At 43.3% G+C, this 26,407-nt stretch overlaps 1 protein-coding gene across 1 annotated transcript; it reads right to left on the reverse strand.

Annotated features, from left to right (window-relative positions):
- Positions 1 to 8,310: 8,310 nt before the first annotated feature.
- Positions 8,311 to 10,508, reverse strand: LOC125486911 (zinc finger protein 383-like; the record flags this gene model as incomplete). The annotated part of the gene is made up of 1 exon (XM_048616467.1): positions 8,311 to 10,508. A coding segment is annotated over one exon (543 nt), but the record flags the coding sequence as incomplete, so codon positions are not given.
- Between the last annotated feature and the right edge of the window lie 15,899 nt (positions 10,509 to 26,407).

The following is a 26,407-nucleotide window of genomic DNA, read 5'->3' on the forward strand; positions in this document are numbered from 1 at the left end:
GACAGTATGCTTTCAATGGTGCATCTGTAGAAGTTGGTGAGGGACCTTATGGACATGCCAAATTTCCTGAGCCGCCTGAGGAAGAAGAGTCGTTCTTGTGACTTCTTGACTGTCGCATCTACATAGGAAGTCCAGGGTGGATTGTTGGATATCGTCACTCCGAGGAACTTGATACTCTTCACCCTCTCAACCTCAGTTCCACTGATGTAGATGGGGGTGTGTTCTTCTCCTTTCTTTCTGAAGTCAATGATCAGTTTTTTAGTTTTGCCGACATTGAGAGACAGATTGTTTTCATTGCACCACATCACCAAGCCTTCTATCTCTCTTCTGTAGTTGTTAGATATCTGTCCCACTACGGTGGTGTCGTCAGCGAACTTATAATGGCATTCTTTCAGAATTTGGCAACACAGTCATAAGTAAAAAGGTAGTACAGTAGGAGGCTGAGGACGCACTCTTGGGGGCTCCAGTTTTGAGTGTTATAGTAGAGGAGGTGCAGTTACCTATCTTCACTGATTGCAGCCTGTGGGTCAGAAAGCTGAGGAACCTGTTGCAGAGGGCAGAGCCGAGACCAAGGTCACAGAGTTTTGAGATCAGTCTGGAGGGGTAATGGTGTCGAAGGCGGAGCTGTAGTCAATGAGCAAAAGTCTGACGTAGGTGTCTTTGATGAACAGATGTTCCAGGGCTGAGTGCAGGCTTACGGATATGGTAGAACTGTTACATTAGTAGGCAAATTGTAGGGGATTGAGCCAGGCTGGGAGACTGGAGTTGATGTGGGCCATGATGAGCCTCTCGAAGCATTTCATGATTATTGAGGTCAGAGCCACCAGGTGGTAGTCATTAAGGCAAAATGTTCATTTAACCCAAATTCTAAATTCTGCTAGTTTAGGTGATAAAATTCTCCCTGTAATAATACAGGGGCTTCTTTTACTGTCTGAGACTGGTTTGCTCTTGTAATTTTATTTGAATGTTCTCCTCTAATGCTTTTAGTGATATTTTTTGTATATAGGTCAGTCTTCAGCTACTTCAGAATGTATATCTATGATTTGAAGCATCTTAACTTAAACCTACTATTAGTATTGTCACAGATCGATTCACTAATTAAATGTAGTGTGGCTTATGTGTAAACAACTGCAGCTGTATATTCTATCTCCGTTCTGTTATCTTGAGTCTACAATATTCTTCTACTTTTGAACACTAATTTAATCAAATATTTTCCCAAGGTCTCCAACTAATGGCAGCCATGTTCTGCTACTAATACCGTGGGTAGCCAGTGGTCATTTTGTGCTGCTCAGTCATGGACAACCCTAGCAATCTTCCCTCTCGGTAAAGGCAGCCTTCTTAAACCCAGTTTTGCGCACAATTTGTCACTTGATATTCCTCGCCTCATTTGTGCTTGCCACTCCTGATTTGAGGAATCCATTTGCATCAATCAAATCAATATGCCCATGTACGGATGTCTTTCATGGTTTTTTGTTGTTCCTTTACTAAGGCCCATTGACAGTATCTACAAGCCATCAGTCCCTTTGATAGTGCCAATAGTTGTTCTATTGCTACTACTAAGTGAGATATTATTCTAATCCAGGGGTGTATATTAACATTCATATTTTTCTTTACCATTTCTGTTCCTCAAATTCCTGTTCTGTATTCTGTTCAAGAATGTTTAGTTTATTTTGTGACTGCTAGTGAAGCTTGACTATCTGTTGAATTTCCCTAAGCTGTTCACTTAAAAATGTGGAATAGGGGCTGGTTCTATTTCCTCATAATTTGAGATGGTTGTGAAGCGGGTAGCATTCCCAGTTCTCATTGTTTGATGTGTCTCATTTGAGTTTGCGCGATAGTAACCAGGGTGTGTGATGGGGCAATATAATCTATGTCATCTCTGGTTCACACACACTACTGTCCCCCTTTTCATCCTGATTGAGTAATATGTTGGGAGAGGGAGCATGGATGATTTCTAATATACACCCTTTTGTGTCATTGAATCCATATTTATAAACTCTTGATAGAACTTACAGTGGTCTAGTATCCTCTTAGATTGGATTAATTGCACCAGCTGCGTACCACCAATCCAATCGGATACTTCCACCCTTGGATCTGGCCAAGGTTATCCAGCCCACCATCCAGAATCTGTATGTGCGATCCTCATGTTCTCTGTCAATCAAGTGATCGATTGTCTTAGCATGTGCCTCCGTCGCAGAAACCCCACCTTGCTGTATCTTCATTATCTTTTTACCTAGCCCTTGTTCCATCTGAGCTTCCTCAGCCCACACTATAATTCTTTCATAATTTATCTTACCATTGCACATGCTCATTCATACTCTGTATGTCTAATGAAATAAGTTGGAAGGCCTGGTATTGACCTCTGTTATCTTGGGTCTAGTGAAAGTATGGTATTCCCTGGGTTTACTGGCTCCGTGACATCAGCAGCTTGATGCACTACTGCATTGGTTAATACATTATACATTTTTTTTCAGCTGAACTGAGCAACACTCTGAACTTTGAATGCCTGAGACATTGCACAGGACGGCTATAAGCTTATGCTTTACAATATCACACAATATTTCTCCTTTGTTTAACAGTACTATTCCATTAACTGGACCTTCTGTCAAGACTGGGCATTTCTACTCTCTTCGTGTTGTTGGAGAGAGAAGAGCGCGTGGTGCGGTTGAAGCAGGGGGAAAACCCACATACAATTAACTCGTCAGAGGGCCTCCCCACTTCCTTATTTATCCTTTTGGTCTACTTAGGCTGAATATTTCCCAGGAATCTATTATGTTTCTTTCTACATCTACCACTGCCTGTGCAGTGCGAGGTGTTCCCTTATAATATTGCTTGATCCATCTACCAATAACTCCAGAGACAGACCCCAAGATACTCCGTTTCCTTCATTGACTTCTCTCATGCACTCGTGCTCATTCCCTTCCCTCACCATCAGTCCTGTTGGGTTTACTACTTTAACTTCCCAAATATGTTTAGAGATTGGGAGCAGCACAGACTCTCATTTAGCTCTGTGGCCATCTGATACTGCTGTTACAGAGAGGGAATGGCCAAACCCCCCCTGAAAATTAAACCAAAACACAAGCCCTAATCTGCTGTGACAGGAGTAGAGGTTCCCCTCTAATAATTAGCCCCAAAACACGCAGAGAAGCTTGCCTTTCCAATCATAATCTGTTAAAAGAGTGATTAAAAGAAAGAAAATCCCTGATCTCCACTTTACAAGTAACAATTTATTTATTTAATCCTAACAATGAACAAATTAACAGAATTACTAATGAAATGAACAATTCCCCCTTAGACTACTAACTACTCCCTAACTGAACTAAATTCTACTGGAATGTTGTTCAAATAAACACAAGTCCTACTTGTATAAACCCAATTAATAAGACAACAATAAATTAAAACTTAATCTCTCCAAGTTTGCACAGACGGTCTTCTGGAACACTCTGCTTTCTCCAGCCTTTCTTCTGTTGATCTCACGTCACAATTGTCTTTCTGCCGCTGATTCTGCTGTCAGGGATGCTTTTCTCTGTAACTGCTTCTGTGAGGACTTTTAGCTAGAAATACCGTGGTACTGATTTAATTAGATGGTGCTTTCTCTGAGAGCAAAATAAAAGGTGTTGTCTCTCGGCAGTTGGCTCTCCCCTGATCGAGTTTAACGATCTGCTCAAATTGTCGACATCTGGTTTACTTTCAGTTAATCTACTTGCATAACTTGTTCTAAAATGCATTTTATTCAAACTCTGTAACCTCTGAATTTTATAAATTCAGATTCATGCTCCTTAATTAGTATTTTTAATCCACCAGTTCTCAGTCCGCAGATCACCTCACACAATAACAGTAAAATATTATACTTAAAATTTCCCTAACTCTCTTCAACTGTATACGTCTTGAGGATACTTCTTCAATATGCTTCCTTCCTTGCCAATTTTATGAATGATTGTATCAGAGCTGCAATGCACATGGTATTAAACATATAGCTCTAACAACTTACAGTGTGTTCATCAGGCTTTACCTTCTGCTTATGATTTCCCCCTTTTCTCCCCAGGGTATCTGTATGTCATCTGATGGGCCCCTTCACTCAACTCATTGTCACTCCTCCCAGAGTCTACATTCTTTCATTTCTGGAACATTTTGACAAAATAGCCAATCACACCTATTGGTTTGGTTTTTCTTTAACCTCTCTTTCACTAATACTACTTCCATTGTTTTAAAGTCAGCTTCTCTATGGATTAAGGGTCAGTGATTTATCGTTTACACTATGTTTTTGTGCTCTTCCAGGCACACTAATCCTTTTGTCAAGTACATGTGCATGTCTGAGACCCATTGTTTACTACATTTTTTCACCACGCATTCCAAGGTAACAATCACTTTTGTACACTTACATCAGTATCCCAAGATCATATCATACATTTCTGACCCTTGTTTGATCTTATCAAAGATCTGAGTTTTTATTTATCTCTCTATATATGCTGTCAATGCCTCAGGTAGTGGCTGGGTCATCAAATTCAGTTCTCTTAGAAGGAAAGACAAGAACACGAACATCATTAAGAGAAACTTATCAGTTTAGTGCTCTCATCTTAACTTCCCTTACACTAAAATGCATTTTCATTTCATAGAATCCCCACTGTGTGGAAACAGGCCATTTGGCCCCACAAGTCCATACCTCCGAAAAGTATCCAATCGAGAGCCATTCCCCTACTCTATCCCTGTAACCCTGCATTTCCTGTGGCTAATGCACCTAACCTACACATCCCTGAACACTATGGGCAATTTCGTATGGCCAACCCACCTAACTTGCACATCTTTGGGCTGTGGAAGTAAACTGGAGCACCCAGCAGAAACCCACGCAGACACGGGGAGAACGTGCAAACTCCACACAGAAAGTCACCTGAGGTTGGAATCAAACCCAGGGCACTGGCACTGTGAGGCAGCAGTGCTAATCACTGAGCCACCGTGCCACCCAATTTTAACCTCAATTGCTGTTACAACCTATTATTCTATTTTTTTTGTCTTCATGTCTTCAGTCACCACTCTCAACCCTTAATTATTTCCTCTCATTGAATTTTGCAATTTAACTGTTACCATCCTATCTAATTCCAGAGTGCTGAAGAGATTGGTAGTCCAATGTAACATATCATAATTTTATAATATCTTAAAAGTCAGACATTTCTGTTTGATTCAAAAATGTACTTGATTGTTCTTTCTCTGGGATGACGTCCATTTTTAAAAAATGTTACTTGATAACACATTCTAGACATTTGCTATAGTTCTATGCAAATTTATCCAAATGTAATATTCTGTTTACTCTTTCAGTCACTAACAATTTTTGTATGTACCAAAACCACTCAGACTGTACTTGCATTTCATCATTTTCCAGAGTCATTTTAAATTTTCAGGTAACTATTCCCTTTAAATGTTTTAGAATGACAGGTCATGTGAGTCTTAATGTCATTTATTAATCACGACATGCTTAAATGTATCCAGGCTTAGTGGTTTTAAAATTCCTGCTACTCAATACACTTAATGTTTTTCACAGTATTTCTCCAATGCTGACATGTGTTGTTAATAAGTGGCTTGATAGATTGAGAGTTCTTCATCCATCACTGTATTGTGGTGTTGAAAGTCTGCAAACAGGTTCAGAACTTCGAAGTCCTGAAAACAGGTTCAGGATTTTGAAGCCATTGGCAAAAGCCTTCGGTATCTTCAATTATCTGGAAAATAAACAGTATCCATCCATTCCGTTTCAAGCTGGATAGTTGTTAACATTTTAATGATATCAATTCCATCCATTAATGTTGGAAAGAACATATTTAACAACTCCTCAATAAGCAATCAAATCGATAAAAAACAACAAAGCTGGTATTCTGAGATGAACAAGATCAAAAATCACATGACAGCAAGTTATAGTCCAACAGGTTTATTTGAAGACACAAGCTTTGGCAGTCTTGCTTCTTCTTCAGGTGTCAGTGAGAGAGGTGGCATTAGGCACAGAACTTATAAGCAAAAGCTCAAAGGGTGATAGAACTGATGTGAATGCATTGAACAAACCTAAGATGGCTGTTAAATCTTTAATTGGTTAGAAAGGATTAATATGCAAATCCCAGAATTTCTTTCAAGTCACTGCCCTGAGATAACTAAAGGTTTTATCAATATACCAGAGGTGATATCTCAGGTCAGACAATGCATTTCAGGTGTGAAGCCTTGTTTAGAATCTGGCTGTGTATTAATTTGGAATCAGACTGGTTTTATTTCCAAAGTAGGAATTTATAAAATGCCACATTGACTATCTACAAATTGTGTGCTTTTTGAACAAAATAGAATATATCTGCAATTACAAATCTACAAATGCAAATTCATCTCATAGATTTAAATGTGTGTGTGTGCGCGTGTGCATGCACGCGCATGTGTGAGGGAGCCAGAGAGTATGTGTGCACGCATGCTAGAGAGAGAGTGTGTGTGAGTGGCGGCATGGTGTCTCAGTGGTTAGCACTGCTGCCTCACAGCGCCAGCAACCCGGGTTCGATTCCACCCTCAGGTGACTGTCTGTGTGGCGTTTGCACATTCTCCCCGTGTCTGTGTGTGTTTCCTCCGGATGCTCCGGTTTCCTCCCACAGTCCAAAGATGTGCGGGTTAGGTGAATTGGCCATGCTAAGTTGCTCATAGTGTTCAGGGATGTGTAGATTAGGTGGGTTACAGGGGAATGAGTCTGGGTTGGATGCTCTGAGGTTCAGTGTGGACTTTTTGGGCCGAAGGGCCTGTTTCCACACTGCAGGGAGTCTATGATCTATGATCTTCTATGATCTATGAGTGAGTGTGGGTGAGAGAGTGTGTATATATGAGAGAGGGTCTGTGTGTTTGTGTGACCGAGTGTGTGTGTGTTTGAGAGTGTATAGTGTGGTGGGGTCACTTGTAGTGCGACATGAACCCAGGATCCCCGTTGAGGCCGCCCTCATGGGTACCTTCGTCATCCAGTACTTCCTAGGAGTGCAGAAATTACGCCATGCTCTTTGCAGCATTCGACATGTTATTGGTGATGATGAGCACCTCACCAAGATCTTCCCTTTGACTCCACTTCTCGCCTTCAAACAACCGCTAAACCTTAAACAGACCATTGTTTGCAGCAAACTACCCAGCCTTCAGGACATCGACCACAACGCCATACAACCTTGTCATGGCAGCCTCTGCAAGACATATCAGATCGTTGACATAGATACTACCATCACATGTGGGAATGCCACCCACCATGTGCACGGAAGATTCTCATGTGGCTCAGCCAATGTTATCTATCAAATGCTGCAGGCAGGAATGCTCCAAGGCATGGTATATGGAGGAAACTATGCAGATGCTACGACAATGGATGAATGGACACAGTGCAACAGTTGCCAGACAGGGATGTTCCCTTCCAGTGGGCGAGCACTTCAGTGGTCAAGGATATTCGACCTCGGATCTTCAGGTAAACATCCTCCAAGGCAGACTTCGAGATACACAACAACGCAGCGTCACTGAGCAGAGGCTGATAGCCAAGTTCGGTACCCATGAGGACGGCCTCAACTGGGGTCTTGGGTTCATGTCGTATTACAGGTGACCCCACCACACGATACACTCTCTCACACACACATAGACACACACTCTCATGCGCACACACACTCTCTCTCTACCACACACACACTCTCTCTCTACCACACACACACTCTCTCTCTACCACACACACACTCTCTCTCTACCACACACACACTCTCGCCCACTTTCTCTCCCTCACATGCACACACACACATACACACTCTCCTCGCCACAGTGCTCTACCCCCCCAACACACACACACACACACACACACACACACACACACACACAAAAATCTATGGGGTGAATTTGCATTTGCAGATTTGTAATTGCAGATACATTCTATTTTGTTCAAAAAGCACACAATTTGTAGACAGTCAATTTGGCATTTTATAAATTCCTACTTTGGAAATAAAACCAGTTTGATTCCAAATTAATACACAGCCAGCTTCTAAACAAGGCTTCGCACCTAAAATGCATTGTCTGACCTGAGATGTCACCTGAGATTTTATATTGATAAAATCTTTAGTTATCTCAGGGCAGTGACTTGAAAGAACCTCTGGGATTTGCACATTAATCCGTTCTAACTGATTAAAGATTTAACAGCCATCTTAGGTTTGTTCAATGCATTCGCATCACTTCTATGACCCTTTGATCTTTTGCCTATTAAGTCTGTGTCTGATGCCACCTCTCTCACTGACACCTGAAGAAGGAGCGAGACTCTGAAAGATTGTGTCTTCAAATAAACCTGTTGGACTATAACCTGGTGTTGTGTGATTTTTGACCTTGTCCACCCCAGTCCAACACCGGCACCTCCACATCATTCCGAGATGAGGTCTTCAAAGCTAGCCTTTGTCATGTCATATTTTCTCCCACAGATTTGGAAGGAAAATAACTCCTCGCAGACACAGTAGCATCTGTGCACAAGCAGGAGCTTCTTTGCATATTGATTTTTTTTTTTGGTGATGTTTGACAATCTGATCAAAGGTTAAATTTGCCTTCTTGAAATAACTGATGTTTGGAGAGGTTTGAGACGGGCAGCTCACTGGAATAACAACTGCTCCTGTGTGAGCATTGGAGGATAAACAAGACGGATAACTCTCAGTTCACCGGATTGGGTGACCTGGCTCCAAATTCAGGTGGGAGTGGAGGACTAGAGGAAACAATCTTGGCACCCTTCACACTGGAATGATTCATATCTGAAGTGAGTTTGTTGATGTTCTAGGAGGTTCAATAAATGTGCTGGGGTTTTATTACAAAACTCACACTACGTGAGTGCATTAATGGACCAAGAGATACACTGACTACATCAAATCTTTTTTACACAGTTCACACCTGAATGGTTTCTCACCACTTTTTGGCTGTTATTGCTTCAGAAGATCAAACATGTGACAGAAAGCCTTGTCAGAAACATTACATCTGAAGAATTTCCTTTCTTTGTCAATTCTCTGGAATCCTTGGAGGGTAGAAGATGGAAATGTGATCGTAAACCTCTCCCTTGAAGGTTTATTCCCCTATGTGAATTCTTTGATAGAGTAGAAGTTTTGATGACAGCAAGAATGATTTGTCACACACCTCACATGGCTTCTCCCCTGTGTGAATGTATCTGTGTACATGGAAGGTGGTTGAGTTTGAGAATGTTTTGTTACACATCTCACATTTGTATGGTTTCTTGCCTGTGTGAATGCGTTGGTGTACATGGAGGTCTGATGACCCAGAGAATGATTTTCCACATTCTCTACACATGAATAGTTTTTCTCCAGTGTGAACCTGCTGATGGGGTAGGAGGTGTGAAGACTTGTAAAGGGTTTGTCACACACCTTGCACACACATGTTTTCTCGTCAGTGTGAATGCGTTTGTGTTGCATGAGTGTCGATGCCTGTGTGAAGGCTCCATCACACACCTCACACTGAAGGATTTTTCTCCTATGTAGATCCTCTGATGCCTCAGGAGATCAGGGGATTGGGTGAAAGCCCTCTCACATACTTCCCATCTGAATGGTTTCTCACCTGTGTGAAAATGCGTTGGTGTACATGGAGAGCTCATAACCGTGGGAATGATTTGTCACACACTTTGCATGTGAATAGTTTCTCTCCTGTGTGAACATTTGTGTGCACACAGGGACCATGAATCAGACAATTTGTCATACACCTCTCATCTGAATGGTGTGTGTCCTGTGTGAATGTGTTGGTGCTCCTGGAGGGCTGATGACCATGAAAATAATTTGTTGCAGACTGTGCATTTGAATGGTTTCTCCCCAGTGTGATTGCTTTGATGTACATAGAGGGATGATGAGTTCGAGAACGATTTGACACATGCCTCGCAAGTAAATGGTTTCTCCCCAGTGTGAAGGCATTGGTGTCTGAGCAGGGCTGATGACCACAAGAAGGATTTGTAACAGAGTTCACAACTTGAACGGCTTTTCCCCAGTGTGAATGAGTTGGCGTCTGCGCAGGTCCAATGACTCCAAGAATGATTTGTCACACACCTCACACGTGAACGGCTTCTCTCCTATATGAGCATGTTGGTGTCTGCGGATGGCTGATGACCGGGAGAATGATTTATCACAGACCTCACACGTGAATGGTTTCTCCCTTGTGTGAATGCGTTGGTGTACACAGAGGGACGATAACCACAAAAATGATTTGTTGTACAACTTGCACGTAAATGGCTTTTTGCCAGTATGAATGTGCCAATGTTTCAGTAAGTCTGAGGATTCTGTAAACCCTTTGTTACATGTTTCACATTTGAAATGCTTCTCCCCAGTGACAATGCGCTGGTGCCTGCAGAGGTCTGACCGTGAAAATGATTTGGTGCATACCTTACACGTGAATGGTTTTTCTCCATTTTCTCTGTGAATGTGGCGGTGTTTTACTAGGGCCGCTGATTCTACAAAGTTCTTGTTACACACCTCACACTCGAAAGGCTTCTCCTCAGTGTGAATGCGTCAGTGTTTTACGAGAATTGATGACTGTTTGAAGGTTTTATCACACACCTCACACTTCAATAATTTCTGTTCCATGTGACTGTGCTTGTCAAGGTTGGACAGCAGATGGACCTTGCGTGTTTGTAGATCTTATGAGCATATGGAGGCCTCCTCAGATATCTCACACTGAATAGTCTCTCACAAGGAGGAAAGAATTTGTGGTTCATGTGACTTAAATGATTGAAGTTCTCACCACAGTTGAAACCACTCACACTTCTTCTCAAGTCTTAGTCCTGATGGAAGGTTCCACACCATTGACTGGTTTCAGGTCTTATGGTATGTCAGAGCTCCCCAACTCAACTATTTTCTAGATGATCATTTTACTGTCCAACCTTATCAGTGTTCAACAATGCTGCAACGGGGCTAGTGTCTTCCTACTGTTGTTCCTTGGGTGATGGTAAGGATCTCTCTGTGGTATTTCTCCTCTCTGGTGTAGAATGGTGCAATTATTCTGTAAAACAGGAAAGGATAACATGACTTCTTCCAAATGCCTTTTCCCCTTTGCTGCAGGGACTGATTTCTAGTTTGGGGTGACTGCCAGTTTGCTGTTCTTTATGGGGACCAGAAGCAATGGTTTTTCCCCACCTCACTTTACTGTTTCCAATAGCGACACTGGCTGGTGACCAGGAACACACAACATGACATCTTTCTTTCCTTCGCTGAGCCCCAATCTTCCCATTTGGGCAGTGTGTAAAATAAACCATCATTTCGCCAATTCATTCTAAGGTCACGTTGGGTTGGCTATTACCAGTTTTACCCTGACATTAGGTGTTTAATGTTAAAAATACTCCAAGTGCCAGGCAAACTGAAAATTCTGATGGGCAACCCCTGCATCCAGAAGCATCCCAAAAAGTCCCTTAAAGGCAGAGAAGTCAGAGGCTTCAATTCTGAGGCTTCTGACTCACTTCAGCTCAGTTGAACAAAATGTGTTGGCGCAAGTTGGAGGGCCAAAAGGCCTGTTCCTGTGCTGTATTGTTCTTTGTTCTTAACAGCTGCTTAGGAAATGTTAGAGAATTAGAAAGATACTCTAACTTCTGACTAACTATTAAACCGAAAATCTGGCTCACCACTCAGCTTTCCCTGTTCCAAACTACACCTCCTTGACACCTTGTGGACCTGACAGCCAACCTTCTCAACACCACCACCACCCCAGCCTCCCCACAAACCTGACCCAACATCCCCTCCCCACCTGATTCAATCCTACTGGAATGGAAGCAAACTCTGCACTTCTCCTGACACCACTCCCATTGGCTCCTTCAGGGAGCCAGCTCTTTTTCTTCTCTCACTCTCTCAGTTGTGCCACTTTAACAGGCCAACTTTCCTTCAGAGGAATTATATAAATCAAGTCCTCTGTTCCCAGAAGGCTAAATGAATTAAGGTTAAAGGGTAAATGTAAGGAATCAGGGAGTTAAACCTAGATGCAATTATCTAATCATACCATCAAATTAAAGGGCAGAACACATCCTCACCCGGTATCCAAGAGTCTGTGATTGGCAAAACTTCCCTCGTCAGGATGGTTATCGCATGTGTGAAAGTCACAACCTTGCTGTTGGGTGTTGATAGGCAGGGGAATGTAGCATGTAGCCTCGCCTCTCCTGTTTTACAGGGGCAGTGGAGGAGTTGGATGACCCATCCACTCATGGGCTATTGATGCCATTAACTGGAACTAATGGCCTAACCCCATCTGACCAGGGGTGGGCTTGCAAGTTTTCCTTTGAAAGCTGGTGCCAGGTAAGGAGAAATATCTTATCAGGGGCTCCCTGTGTCCATTGGAGGCACTCCCTACCAAGTCATACCTCCATGTAACCCTCTACTTCCTGGGAAAAAAAAATCACGTTGGCCAGTGAGTTGTTCTTGAAGACAAAAGATGAAGTGTGGGATTTTGCGGAGTCTATTGCTCTGATGTTCTGGCACATTTGGTAAAGTTCTTAATCATACATAGTTGTCTCTAAAGTCTTGGAGATAGTTTGATCAGGAAATAGAATCTTGAAATGTTCTTTCAAAAGAACAAATAGGTTTTACTCTGAATTGATGCAGAGTGCTTTCTTTTCAGAAATGGGAGAAGCTGGGAAGCTTATTAATAGTAAGCATTCTTCCAACTCAGTTGGTTTTGACCAGACTTATCTTAAACTGAACAAAATTAAACAAGGATTTCTCCAAGCCACTCACATTCCCAGGAGGATCACAGCAGAGCAAAAAGTTATCATCAGTCATGTGATTTCCAGGAAACTGTTTAAAAAAGACTCCAATATCCACAGTGAAATTCCAAAGAAAAACACAAAACTTGAAATAAACTCCTCTTTTCCACAAGCATTCAAAACTTTAGTTCTCGAAGTAATATTGTTATGGACTAGACCAAAATCCTTGTTTTGTTGGGAGTTTGACCCCGTCCCTTCACGCTGCTTCTGTTATTCCAACTTTAAAAAAATTCAGGCCTCACAACCTGTTTACTTTATTGGCTTGGAACCTCTGTCTCCTCCTCTCTTCATAAAACAAAAGAACAAAACACACTTCTTAAAGCCATAAAATTACATTTGAAGCATCTTCATAACATACAAAAAGGACGTTTATCCTGTCATTTATCACATTGGTTTGTGTGTGTGAGGGGAAGCTCAACGCCAACTTTTGGACACTTTTTCCCAATGTCCCCTGAACCATGACCGCACATCCGAACATCAAGCCATTGTTGCCAGGCCTGTCTCCGACCTCATTACCTCTGGAGATCCTGCCCCCCCACACACTGCCTTCAATCCTGTAGTCTCCCAACCCTGGACAGCCTGCTTCTACTTCCTTCCCAAAATCCACAAACCAGACTGCCCGGATAGGCCCATCGTATCAGTTTGTTCCTGCCCCACCATTCTAATTTCCTCCTACCTTGATTCCATCCTCTCTCAACTTGTCTAGACCCTGCCCACCTATATCCGTGATTCCTCTGATGCCCTCCTTCATATTGATTATTTCCAGTTCCCTGACCCTAACTGCCTCATGTTCACAATGGATGTCCAATCCCTCCACACCTCCATTCCCACCAGGACGGTCTGTGAGCTCTCAGTTTCTTTCCCGACTAGAGGCCTGAACACTCCCTGTCCACCAACACTCTCCTCCGACTGGCTGAGCTTGTTCTGTCACTGAACAATTTCTCCTTTAATGCATCTCACTTCTGCCAAGTCAAAGGAGTAGCTATGGCACCTGTGTGGGTCCCAGTTACACCTGCCTTTTTATGGGGGATGTGGAACAATCCTTGTTCCAGTCCTACACTGGCATCCCCCCAACTTTTTTTTAGGTACACCAACGACTGCTTTGATGCCACCTCATGCTCCCACCAGGACCGAGAAAAATTTGTTCATTTTGCCTCCAATTTCCACCCTTCTATAACTTTCACATTATCCATTTCCAACACTTCCTTTTCTTGACCTCTCTGTCTTCATTTCAGGCAATACACTGTCCACTGCCATCCACTACAACGCTCCTGACTGCCATTGCTACCTTCTCTACAGCTCTGCACACCCCATGACCTCCAAGGACTCCATCCCATTTTCCCAGCTCCTTTGCCTATGTTCAGATGATGCTACCTTCCAAAACAATGCTGCTAACATGGCTTGCTTCTTCCATAACCGTAGTTTCCCACCCACTGTGGTTGACAGGGCCCTCAACTGCATCTGACCTATCACCTGTGCTTCAATCCTTGTTCCTTCCTATCACTGACAACAGCTTGATTGGGTCCCCCTTGTCCTCACTTTTCATCCCACCAGCCTTCACATTCAATGGATCATTCTCCCATTTCAGACAACTCCAGCAGAATGCCACCACCACACTTCCCAACACTCCGCCTGACTGCATTTCCCAGGGATCGTTCCCTTTGGGACACTGGTTCATTTCATAACCACCAACACCACTGGCCCTTTCAATGGCACCTTCTCATGGAATCACAGAAGGTGTAACACCTGCCCCTTCACCTCCTCCCTGTTCATCAGCCAAGGACCTAAACAGTCTTTCCAGGTAAAGCAGTCATTGACCTGTACTTCCTCCAATCTTATGAGTTGTATCCACTGCACCCAATGTGGCTTTCTCTACATTGGATACCCCAAACACAGACTGGGTCACCGCTTTGCAGAATACCTACAGTCTGTGTGCAAGCATGACCCTGACCTGCCCGTAGCCGGTCATTTTAACACCGTGTCCAGATTGCATACCCACTTGTCTGTCATCGGCATGCTGCAGTGCTCCAGTGAATCACAGAGCGAGCTGGAGGAACAACATCTCATCTTTGAACTAGGCACTTTACAGCCTTCTCATCTTAACATTGAGTTCCACACCTTCAAATTGTGAACCAATTCCCATTTCTTCCCTTTTAGCTTTACTTGTTACATTCTCCCATTTCTTCCCTTTCTTTTAGCTTTACTTCTTACATTCTCCGTCACCATTGTTATGGACCAGACCAGACCCCCTCAAAATATTTTAAGAAGGTAGCCTAGACCCTAACTTTTTCTTATTTTAAAAGTAGATGTGACGTGTACTCCAGATATGATGCAACTGGTCAAACTACTTGACGTTAAGCAAAACACAATGTATTTAAACACTAAAGCTAAAATACAAACAAAAGAAATAGGAATTTAGAATAACATAACCATTGGAAAACTTAACTGAATAATAACATAGTACCTATTACTAATTAACTGTTCCAATATAGTAACATCAAATAAACACACCCCTTGGCAAAAAGGTAAATTCATATACAGATTCTTACATGCCGTTCAACTTCAAGACAGATTTCAGAGAAAGTCACAGTTATGAATCATTTACTGAAGCTTCAACTCTTCTGTGATCGCAACAGGTTCTCACTGCTTCAGCTAAAAACAAAGCTAGACAGCCCGATCTGGGAGAACTAGCCATTCTCCTTCCACTGTTACAACTGCTTTCAAAAAACCTAAAGGCCTCTTAATCTATTGACTTAGGCCCCCTCCCGTAGCCACTTCGGCGCCTCTGCCTTTACAACCTCTTTTCAACAAAACCCATGACAAAATAACTTTTCTAAAGTGACAGCATTGTCACACTATGTCCTGTCTCCTCTACCCCCATCCCAGTGGGACTGTCTGTTCTTTCCAGTCTGGCAGTTGGACACATCATTGTTCTGCCATTTTCACATTCTGATCACTTAATCTGCACTATCAACATCTTTTCTTCAGTAGCACTGTACACCCCATCGCCCCCACAACCCCCCCAAACTATAGCATAAATGCTGCCCCTTCCACACTTCACTTCAGCTCTGATGAAGCGTCATCTAGACTCAAAACATTAGCTTGCTGTCTCTCCACGGATGCTGTCTGACCTGCTGTGATCTCACATTTGTTGTTTTCAGTATACATTACAGCATCTGCAGTAATCTGCTCCTATGGATGTCTGTCTCTGAACCTGTATGCACTGCCCTCTGTGTTGGATGCCTGCAAAACAGATGAGCCTTCTCCAATTGATCAGAATATCAAAAATGTCCAGTTTTCTAACAGTTCTGGTTTTCAGATAGCCAGACTTTGGACAACTTCACTAACGCGGAGATTCTGCATTATCTTTTCATCTAAAATATTGAAAGTTCTCCCTATCCTCATCTTTATAAGATGGAGATGAGAGAGGAATGGCAGCGAGATAAGAAAGAATATGAAAAAGGAAGAGGGAAGAAGACGGGATGAGAATGAAAGTTTAAGAATTAGAGAATAAAGAGGGGTAATTGAGATGAGGAATTATAGGAGAAGATGAGAGTAAATTACTCTGCAGAGTAAATCACATAATTAAATTTAAGACAACATTCAGAGAATAGCATCAGAGCTCATGGGGCTTTTAGGGACTAGCTGCTTCCCTAAGATGCTGGGAGTGATACACAGCACCCTTGTGCAATTGAAGGTCAACCTTCCCCCCACCCCAGTGGGACTGCCGGTTCTTTCTAGCCTGCAGTTAGACACATTATTATTCTGCCATTCTCACATTCCGATCACTTATCTGAACTATCAACATCTTTTCTTCCCCAGCACTCCATACTTCATCACCTGCACACCCCTCCCCAACTATAGCATAAATGCTGCCCCCTCCACACTTCAGCTCTGATGAAGTGTCATTTAGATGTGAAACGTTAGCTTGCTCTCTCTCCATGGATGCTGTTTGACCCGCTGTGAAGTCCAGCATTTGTTGTCTTCAGCTGAGGCAGACTTCCACTTGCCATTATTGCCGAGACTACGAAAGGGCAGTGCCACAAACAGGAATTAATATCTCCCTAGTTCACGCCACAATCCCCACCAACCATTCCAACCTGCCAATACCTTCCCCTGGAATGTAAAAGATGCAACACCTGCCACACACTACCTCCCTCACCTCCATCCAGGGCAATAAACAGTCCTTCCAGATGAGACAGAGCTTTACCTGCATCTCCTCCAACATAGTCTATTGCATCTGGTGCTCCCGATGTGGTCTTCTCTACTTTGGTGAGACAAAACATAGACTAAGTGACCGTTTCACTGAGCATCTTCACGTGGCCCATAATGGCCAGCCTAACCTCCCAGTCACCGCGCATTTCAACTCCCCCCTCCCCCCACCAACTCCGTCTCTGAAATATTCATCCTGGGCCTCCTCAAGTATTGCTGCAATTCAGAATGCAAATTTGAAGAACAACACCTTATCTTTAGCTGGGCACCCTACGCCCAAAGGACTTGACATTGAGTTCCCCAATTTCAAATAATCTTCCCACCCATCCCCTGGCTCCCTTTCCAGCCTCACCTCCAAGTCATCTTGTGACCCTCCCTTTCAGCCACCGACCCGGATTCATCCCTCCCATTGACCAACCAAGTCACACCGACTACCAGTGTCCACCTAACACCACCATTCTGCTACCCCCGCTTTAATCTGCAGCTCCCCCAACCCCCACATCCAGTCCTGAAGAAGGGTAATACCCGAAACATTGACTTCTCCTTTTCTCCAGACGCTGCCTGGCTTGCTGTGTTCTTCCAGCTTCCTGTTTGTCTATCTTGAATTCCAGCATCTACAGTTTTTTTTGTCTCTAATTAATATCTATGCATCTGCCAACAGAGGGCAGTGCACAGACATTCAGAGGCAGACATCCACATGCCATATTGGCCTAAAACTCAAAAGGCCTCCCAGGGCTGTGCCACAAATAGTCTCTGCATTTTCCAAATAAAGACCTCATGCCCATATTGTGCTCCATTTGGGCAATTGGTTTGCCCTGAATGCAGCAGCTAAGATGACACACAGCTTAAGCAACAGCCTTTAAAGAGGCCATCATTAACCTCTACCAGAAGAAGAAAAACATTTGCTTGAACACAAAGCCAGGAAGTGAAGTTGTCAACTAGAAACATAGGCTGCTGTTGGCCTCTGGTCACTCCCATTTCTGATTGTTATATTCTCATCTTTCCAGGTCTTTGAACCACATCTGCAGGCCACCCCTGTCTCTGATACCTACCAAGAGTCACAGTGACCTGAAATTAGTTATCACTGAGCCTCCCTAGGGATATCCAGCAGGATTGTGCGTTTTACAGATCCCTTAATCAAAATCCAGGAAAATCCAAAACCTGGCATGGTTTTCTGCTTGACGATGCAAATTTTGGATTGTAGACCTGTAATAATTTGTTTTAAAAAGTTCTCCTGTTTATGTGACACAATTGAAAATATATATTATCTGTGGGCTTGTATTTTTCTGAAATAATTGCTGCCACAGCTTGTATTCTGGAGTCAGGAATATGACTGATGGTTGGTGTCTGAACACCCCAAATTGAAAGCATAATTTGAAGAACCACCTCAAAACATGCTCAGTCAACAGAAACTTGCCACTCTCATTATTACAGTCTAGAGTCATTTCTACGGTTGGTACCAACTTCTGCATGATGTTTAATAAATCAGTTTTGAAGATCGTGTAAGTTGAATTTATACTTGATGTGACATATTCAAAACTCCAAATAAGGTCAATTTCAGCTTGATTACAATGATAAAGCTGACAAAATCTAGTGTAAACCTTTGGTTGCAACCTGGGCACTTGTAACCATGCTGTCAAGGAGCAAATATTTCAAAAAATTGGTATATGTTCAACTGAAGTAGTTTTATTTAGAGATGGTACATTATTTTCTGATTGGCTTCATGATTGATGCAGTGTGTGAGCATCTACAGGATAATGTCTTCATTCATCTTACAACATGTGCGTGTCTCAATGAAAGGCGCGAGAGGGCAGATTCTACAGGGAGCCCAGAGCCTGAGGAATTATGCATGTGACCCCAGCAACATCTTTAATCCATGTTCATGAAGTAATCCATCTGGAGTTGGATTAGAATTCACAACCTACAAAGTTCTTCTCAGTGTCAGAGGTCAATCCAAGATTTAAGCACAAAATATACTAGCTTCTACTCCAGAATATTACTGAGGCATTGAAGAGATTAGAGACAGGGAGGGGCAAAGCCAGGGAAAGAATTAAGAACAAATTTAAAATGGCACGAAAGCCAGCACTGAGCTATCTTGGAATTTATCAAGTTTTATCTTGAGTTTTATTTCTGACACACTGTTAGAACTGTGTCTAAACGACTGAACTACCTGAGTGAATGAAAGCATAATAGTTAACCAGCAGTACTGATTGAAGACAGTCCCTCCAGATGTTCATTCTAGCTGACACCAGGGACTTTACCACCTTTCACACCTTCAGGAACCCAGACCCAAAGACAACCCTGGGAGTGTTGCTGAACAAAGAGACCTAGGGATGAAGGTGCATAGTTCTTTGAAAGTGGAGTCACAGGTAGACAGTTTGGTGAAGAAGATGTTTGGCATGCTTGCCTTCATTGGTTAGTGCACTGAGTATAGAAGTTGAGACATCATCTTGCGGCTGTGCGAGGCTTTGGCTAGACCACTTTTAGAATACTGCGTACAATTCTGGTTGCCCTGCTACAGGAAGGATGCTGTTAAACTTGAAATGGTTCAGAAAAGGTTTTACAAGAATGTTGCCAGGATTTGGAATGTTTGAGCTATGGGGAGACACTGAATAAGCCGGAGCTTTTTCCCTGGAGTGTTGGAGGCTGAGGAGTGATGTTATAGAGGTTTATCAAATCATGAGGGTATGGATAGGGTGAATAGCCAAGATCTTTTTTTTCCAGGGTAGGGGAGTCCAAAACTAGAGGGCATAGGTTTAAGGTGAGAGAGGAAAAATTTAAAAGGGACCAGAGGGGCAACATTTTCACACAGATGGTGGTGTGTGTGTGTGATAGAATGAGTTGCCAGGGGAAGTGGTGGAGATGGGTCCAATTACAACATTTTAAAGGCATTTGGATTGGTACATGAACAGGAAGAGTTTAGAGGGACATGGGCCAAATGCCAGCAAATGGGATTTGATCAGCTGAGGCTATCTGGTCAGCATGGACGAATTGGACTGAAGGGTCCGTTTCTGTACTATATGGCTCTATGACCTGCAGCTCTAACAAGTTACCACTTTAACTCAAATCAAACTTGTTGATCAAACTCAAACTCAAATCAAAGTTGTCAGTTTATGGTAGCGGGTATTTTGTACGCAGACTTGAAATTTAACCCCTTGAAAACTGAACCCAAAACAACAGAAATTTTATAAGTTGTTGTCAGCTGTGGTTTAGTTAACCATATCACTTCTAAGTAAGAGGTTTGTGGATTTAGGTTTCATTTCACAAAATATATTGAGTACAGAACTCTTACTGTAGGATTCTGAATGTTTCAGTGAATAGGAACACACCACACTAACAAGTGAGGTAAAAACCGAAGGAACTGCGGATGCTGTAAAGCAGGAACAAAAACAGGAGTTGCTGGAAAAGCTCAGCAAGTTGGCAGCAGCTGAGAAGAAAACATCAGAGTTAACGTTTTGGGTCTGGTGACCCTTTCTCAGAGTTCTATTCTGAGTTCATTTTCTGCAGAAGGGTCTCGACCCGAAACATCAACTTTCCTGCTCCTCTGATGCTGCCTGGCCTGCTGTGTTCCTCCAGCTCCACACTTTGTTATCTCTGACTCCAGCATTGGCAGTTCTTACTATCTCTGAAGGTCAACATGTTGGTGTGATGGATTGCAGGAACTCAAGTCTGTAGATACTCACCCCTACTGCCTCACCATACTCAAGATTCTCCCAGACAGCAGTGTACAAATAATACTTGGTATTGATTAAAGACCCATCACTTGAAAAGGATCTATCTATAATCCACATCACTGAATAAATATCTTGAGTAAATAAATAATGCAGACTTTTTAAAAATATCTTTAAGGGTGGAATCTCACCCAAACTCCTGAGAACACTTTACCATGACCCAGTCATCAATATCAGAGAAAAATCTTGTCAAATACAATAGACATTTCCTAAAAATGTATGTTTTTGTATATCTCCCAATCCTGATGGTCCGAAGTGACATCAATCCTTAGCAATACACCAAGGAACTTGTTTTCATCATTCAAACCCACTAATTGTGGCCTGTATAGCCCATAGAGCAATTGGCTACCACTCTTGCAAGACACTCATCCCCCAGGTGAACTGAACAATACTTTGGAGTTTCTAATCCTTTGACCCTCCATTCACCACAATGGCTCTATAACTGTCAATTTGGTTTAGCCACTCCCTCAAACCCAGCTTGTACATTCTTGTTTCAAAAATTACATTTACCTTTGGTCAACCCTCCTGCTGTTCAAGTCCAAGGGATGAAGATTTGAGTATATTTGGTCCACAACTGATTTAGGCATCCATTACCAGGTCTGACCAGACCACATTAAATATTAGTGATCCTCCTTTCCTGTCAAACTGTTCATTACTCTAGGACTATCCTGACAAGAAAATACAACCGACAATATTTCTATCCCAAAGCCAGTGAAAGTTATGTTCCAGCTATACAGAATTCTGTTTGTAAAGGAAGTCATCACATTTACAGAAGTTGTAGAGAGATGACTGGCAGACCAGTTTATCCAGAGGGTCTCCATGGCTCAGGCGAAGAGCAAGATTGAGGGATGGTAGCTGGACTTCATGGTGACCTCAGACGTACGGGAATTGAACCTAAGCTATTGGTGTGACTCTTGGAAATCAACAACTGAGATAACCAACTCCCAAGTCTGGAGAACTGTTCAATTCCGGGCACTGCCACTCAGGAAGGTTATATTGCATTTGAAGGGAGTGAGGCAGAGATTTACTACAATGTTCTTGGACTAAAAGGGTTAATTTGTGAGAGCAGGTTGTGTAGACTGAGTTGACTGTGAAAGATTAAGGGGCGATCTGATTGAGGGGTTTAAAATAATTAAATGAGTTGATAGAGTAGCTTGAGAGAAATGATTCCTCGATCAGTCCCTGATTCGTTCACGTAGTACCTGATCAGCCAGTATGTATTCAGTCTCTGGGTTAGGCAGCATGTGATCATTTGGTGATTGATTCAAGTAGTATCTACTCAGCTTGTGATTGGTTCAGACAGAATGTGTTCAGTCTCTGGGTTTCAGTGTATGATCAGTTGCTGATTGGTTCAGTTAGTGTGGGATCAATCTTTGATCAGATTATTAATGGTGGCAATCATGACTGATGTCACTCACTTTTAACTGCTGACTGTTTCCTCAGGTGTCAGTCACCTGTCGAGCAATCCCTCTCATTACAGTATATCTATTCTATCATTACATCCAATGGCTTTCCACTAGAATAATGAGTCACCTTATTGAAATAATTCCATTAAGGCCAGTATCCTGTCACCATGTCACCCTTTATTTACACATGCATAGTACATGACACTGACCCAACCAGCACAGAGCTGACTGTTGGAGTGAACAGAACCCCTAACACTCCTGTTTATATCTGTCAGCCAGGACACCCTGGTTAACAGGCCCAGTCAGGGATCTCATATTCTTTGAGGTCCACCTGGCTGATCTCGTTCCAATCACTCCACCTCTAAATTGTGGAACATAGACCCAATTTTTTTTCCTGTAGCTTCTCTTTGGGGTGTGTTCGAACCAGGTCTGCTTCATCTGACTCTGTTTCGGATACTGATAGTGTGTAGCGGACCGTAGCCCACCTCTTGCGCCTGGAGCGTCTCGGCTGAAATTCATCATTTTTTCAAGTGGCGTTGAGGCTGCAACATGTACATGTACATCTCATCCTCAGAGGTTTCTTTGATGCTAGATGAAGGGGGAGAACCCATAGGTTTTGACATCCTTGTCAGATGCTCTGAGGGACTGGGTATGTTTTGCTCTTGCCCCATTTACGAGGTTGCAGCTTTCATGTGGTCCACATGCTTGTTCAGGACCGCCTCTCCAACCTGTACTTTGTACGTCATGGGACCGGACCTTGTTTCAACCATGCCTCTTACCCATGCAGGGCCATTCCCATGATTTCGACACCAAACTTTGTCGCCTGAAATAAACTGCCTGTCTCACTTAGAGGAGTCTTGTGTCCAGTATTAGCATTCCTGATGCCATTTCAACCTCCCTCCCCCAACCGGTCCATTTAAACTGGTGCGGAATCTTCTCTCCATTAACAACCCAGCTGGAGCTGTCCCTGTAGTTGCATGAGGGGTGGTTCTATCATCAAACAGGAACCGGGACAGTTTGGTATCTGTTTTCTTAAACCTGTCTTGAAAATTTGGACTGCTGTTGCCTCCAGACCATTGGATGGTGGGATAGAATCATGGAGTCACAGGATCCCTACAGTGTGGAAACAGGCCATTCAGCCCACAAGTCCACACCATAGACACCACCCCTACCCTACCCTCGCCCTGTAACCCTGCATTTTCCATGGCTAATCCATCTAATTTACACATCCCTGGACACTATGGGGAATTTAACATGACAAATCCACCTAACCTGTACATCTTTGGAATCGTACAATCATAGAATTCCCACAGTGTGGAAACAAGCATTCGGCCCAACAGGTCCACATCGACTCTCCGAAGAGCATCCCACCCAGACCCATTCCCCCTAACCTGTATTTCCCATGGCCAATCCACCTAACTTGGACTGTGGGAGGAAACTGGAGCACCCAGCGGAAATCCACGCAGACACGGGGAGACCATTAAATCTTTACACAAACATCACTTGAGGCTGGAATCAAACCCAGGTCCTTGGCTGTGAAGCAGCCGTGCTAACTACTGAGCCACTGTGCCATCCAATGATATGGTGCTGTCCTTACATGCCAAATGACATTTCACTTTAGGAAATACTTGAATTCCCTGCTGGTAAATGATGGCCCAACACTTTTGGGAGTCTGTGTATTGCAAAAGATGCTGCAACTTTTCAATCATTGTCCGTGTATTTAATGAATGAATCTATGCCTGTTGAACCACTTTGAATGGGTGTCCACAGAGCCCATGAAAGGACCGGCATAGTCGACATGTAACCGAGTCCAGGGTTTACCTGGCCATTCCTACAAATCTGGGAACCTGCTGGTGATAATTTTATCCTTGTAGGCACTCTGGGTACTGCCCCACCACTATGTCGGCATTCAATCCTGGCCACCAGACATAACTTCTCGCTAACATCTTCATTTTTGAAACCCCTGGATGGTCCTGGTGGAGTTCAGCCGGTATCTGGTAGTGACCTTTGCTCGTGAGAATCACTCTTGCTCCCCATGATATGGTGATCTGGTCTCGCCAGGTCGAGAAAGGTTTCAATTCAGGTTGTGATGGCCCTTTGGTTTTCCCAATCACCACCAGCTGTTTTAGTTTTGCCAGGAAGGGTGTGTCAACAGTCTGATATTGTCAGTGGTGACGAGAAGGGTGTCCTGAAAGTTTGAGACTGAGTGGGTTCTTCCAGTGGCAGCACGACCTGTGGTGTATCCACCTGTGGGAGGCAGCTCAATGCATCCACATTTGCCAATCGCCCACCCGGACAGTGTTACAACTTGTAATTGTACACACTTCAAGTAAGAACCCACTGCTGAATTTGACCTGAAGCTATGTGCGGCACGGCACTGTCCTCTTTATACTGCCCTAGCAGGGGTTTCTTGCTATTACAAATTTACGTTGTAAAGATATTGGTGGAACTTTCTCACACCAAAGATGACTGCCCATCTTTCTTCTCTATCTGGGTGTATCTTTGTTCAGCACCAGCCAGTGTCCTGGAAGCATACGTTATTGGGCGTTCCTCTCCGCTGGGCCATGTGAGCCAACACTACCCCTCTACCATACGGGAGGCATTGCAGGTCAGCATCACATCTCATTTGGGATCATAGCGTGTCAACACTTTAGACGACAATAGCTGTGCTTCTTCAATTCCCTAAAGGCTGCATTTTGGCTATGAGACCATTTCCAAGGCTGACCCTTTCTCAATAGCAAATGTATGGTGCCAGGACGGAGGTCAGGTTACAAATGAATTTTCCTTAATAAATCACCAACCCCAGGTCTGGTTGGTTTTAATTTGGATGTTGCTGAGCAATTTAAGCCAACTTAGTTCCAAGCCAGCTTAGGTGGACTTTACCAGGTGTGCACTCTCCTGGATACCAATGGGAACTGGGGCACCTTTGATTGCCCTCACTTTGTCTTCCAATGGGTGTAACTGGCCTTGTCTACTGCATAGCCCAAGTAGGTCACCTGGGGTGCCTGGAACACAGATTTTTCCACCCTAAGTTGTACACCTACCTTGGAGAAATGTTTAAGCACTGTGTCCAAGTTCTCTAAATGCTCTTTACTGGTCTTCCTGGTTATCAGCATGTCATCTAGATAAACAGCGACCTGGGGTAAACATTATAAAATGTTTGCCATTGTTCGCCGGAACATGGCACAGGCTGATGATATTCCAAAAGGCAGTCTCATATATTGGTACAAACTCTTATGGGTATTAATTGTAACATACTTCTGGGAATCCTCATCTAATCACAATTGCAGATAGGTGTGGCTCATGTCTAGCTTCATGAAAGACAACCCTCCTCCCCCCCACCCCCCCCCCCCCCCCCACCACAAAGTTTTGCGTATAAGCCCTCTGTGCGAGGGCTTTGGTATGCATCTAGCTGCGAAAAGCAGTTTACTGTTTGTCTGAAATCCCCACAAAGGTGAACTGACCCATTGGGTTTCACAATCGGTACAACCGGTGCTGCCCATTCCGCAAACTGTACTGGTTTGATGATTCCTTCGCTTTCCAGCCTTCTGATTTTTGCCTCTAATTTTGCACACAAGGCAAATGGCACTGGTGGGCCTTGCAGAATCATGGAATTGATTCTTGCTCACCAAAGTAAGGTGGCCTTGGCCCCTAGACCTTCCTGAAAAACCTCTGGGTATTTAGTTAGGACCTCACTCAGATAACCATTTTCTAATCAAAAAATGTTCAGCCAATGAAATTGAATCTTTCTCAAAGCAAATTCACCCCATCAAGCTTGGGCCCGAGCATTTTAATACAATCAATGGTAACTGAACCAGCCGGAACCAAAGTTGTATCCGTAGGAGTTCTCTGGTATAGGTTCTAAGCCTGGCCAAGGTCTTACGTAAATTTAAGGGTTGGAGTGCAGAGCGAAGTTTGGTAAAGACTGGTTCTGCAATCACTGATACAGCTGCGCTGGTATCGACCTCTATTAGAACTTGGTGACCATTTAACCTGATATTTATTTTGTTTTTCTGATGAAGGGTCTAGGCCCGAAACGTCAGCCTCTCTGCTCCTATGATGCTGCTTGGCCTGCTGTGTTCATCCAGCCCTGCACCTTGTTGTCTCGGATTCTCCAGCATCTGCAGTTCCTACTATCTCTGATTCGATTTATTTTGTTGTTTTTGATTTGGATGTTGCTGAGCAATTTAAGCCAATATAGTTCCAAGCCATCTTAGGTGAACTTTACAGGGTTAGGGTAAACCTGGATACCAGTTTATGAGTTCTGTTACTCAATTCAGACTGAGTGGGAATCTCTTGCTGTCTCGAATCCG

This window comes from Rhincodon typus, chromosome 35, assembly GCF_021869965.1.
Source record: "Rhincodon typus isolate 14 chromosome 35, sRhiTyp1.1, whole genome shotgun sequence".
Lineage (NCBI taxonomy): Eukaryota > Metazoa > Chordata > Chondrichthyes > Orectolobiformes > Rhincodontidae > Rhincodon > Rhincodon typus.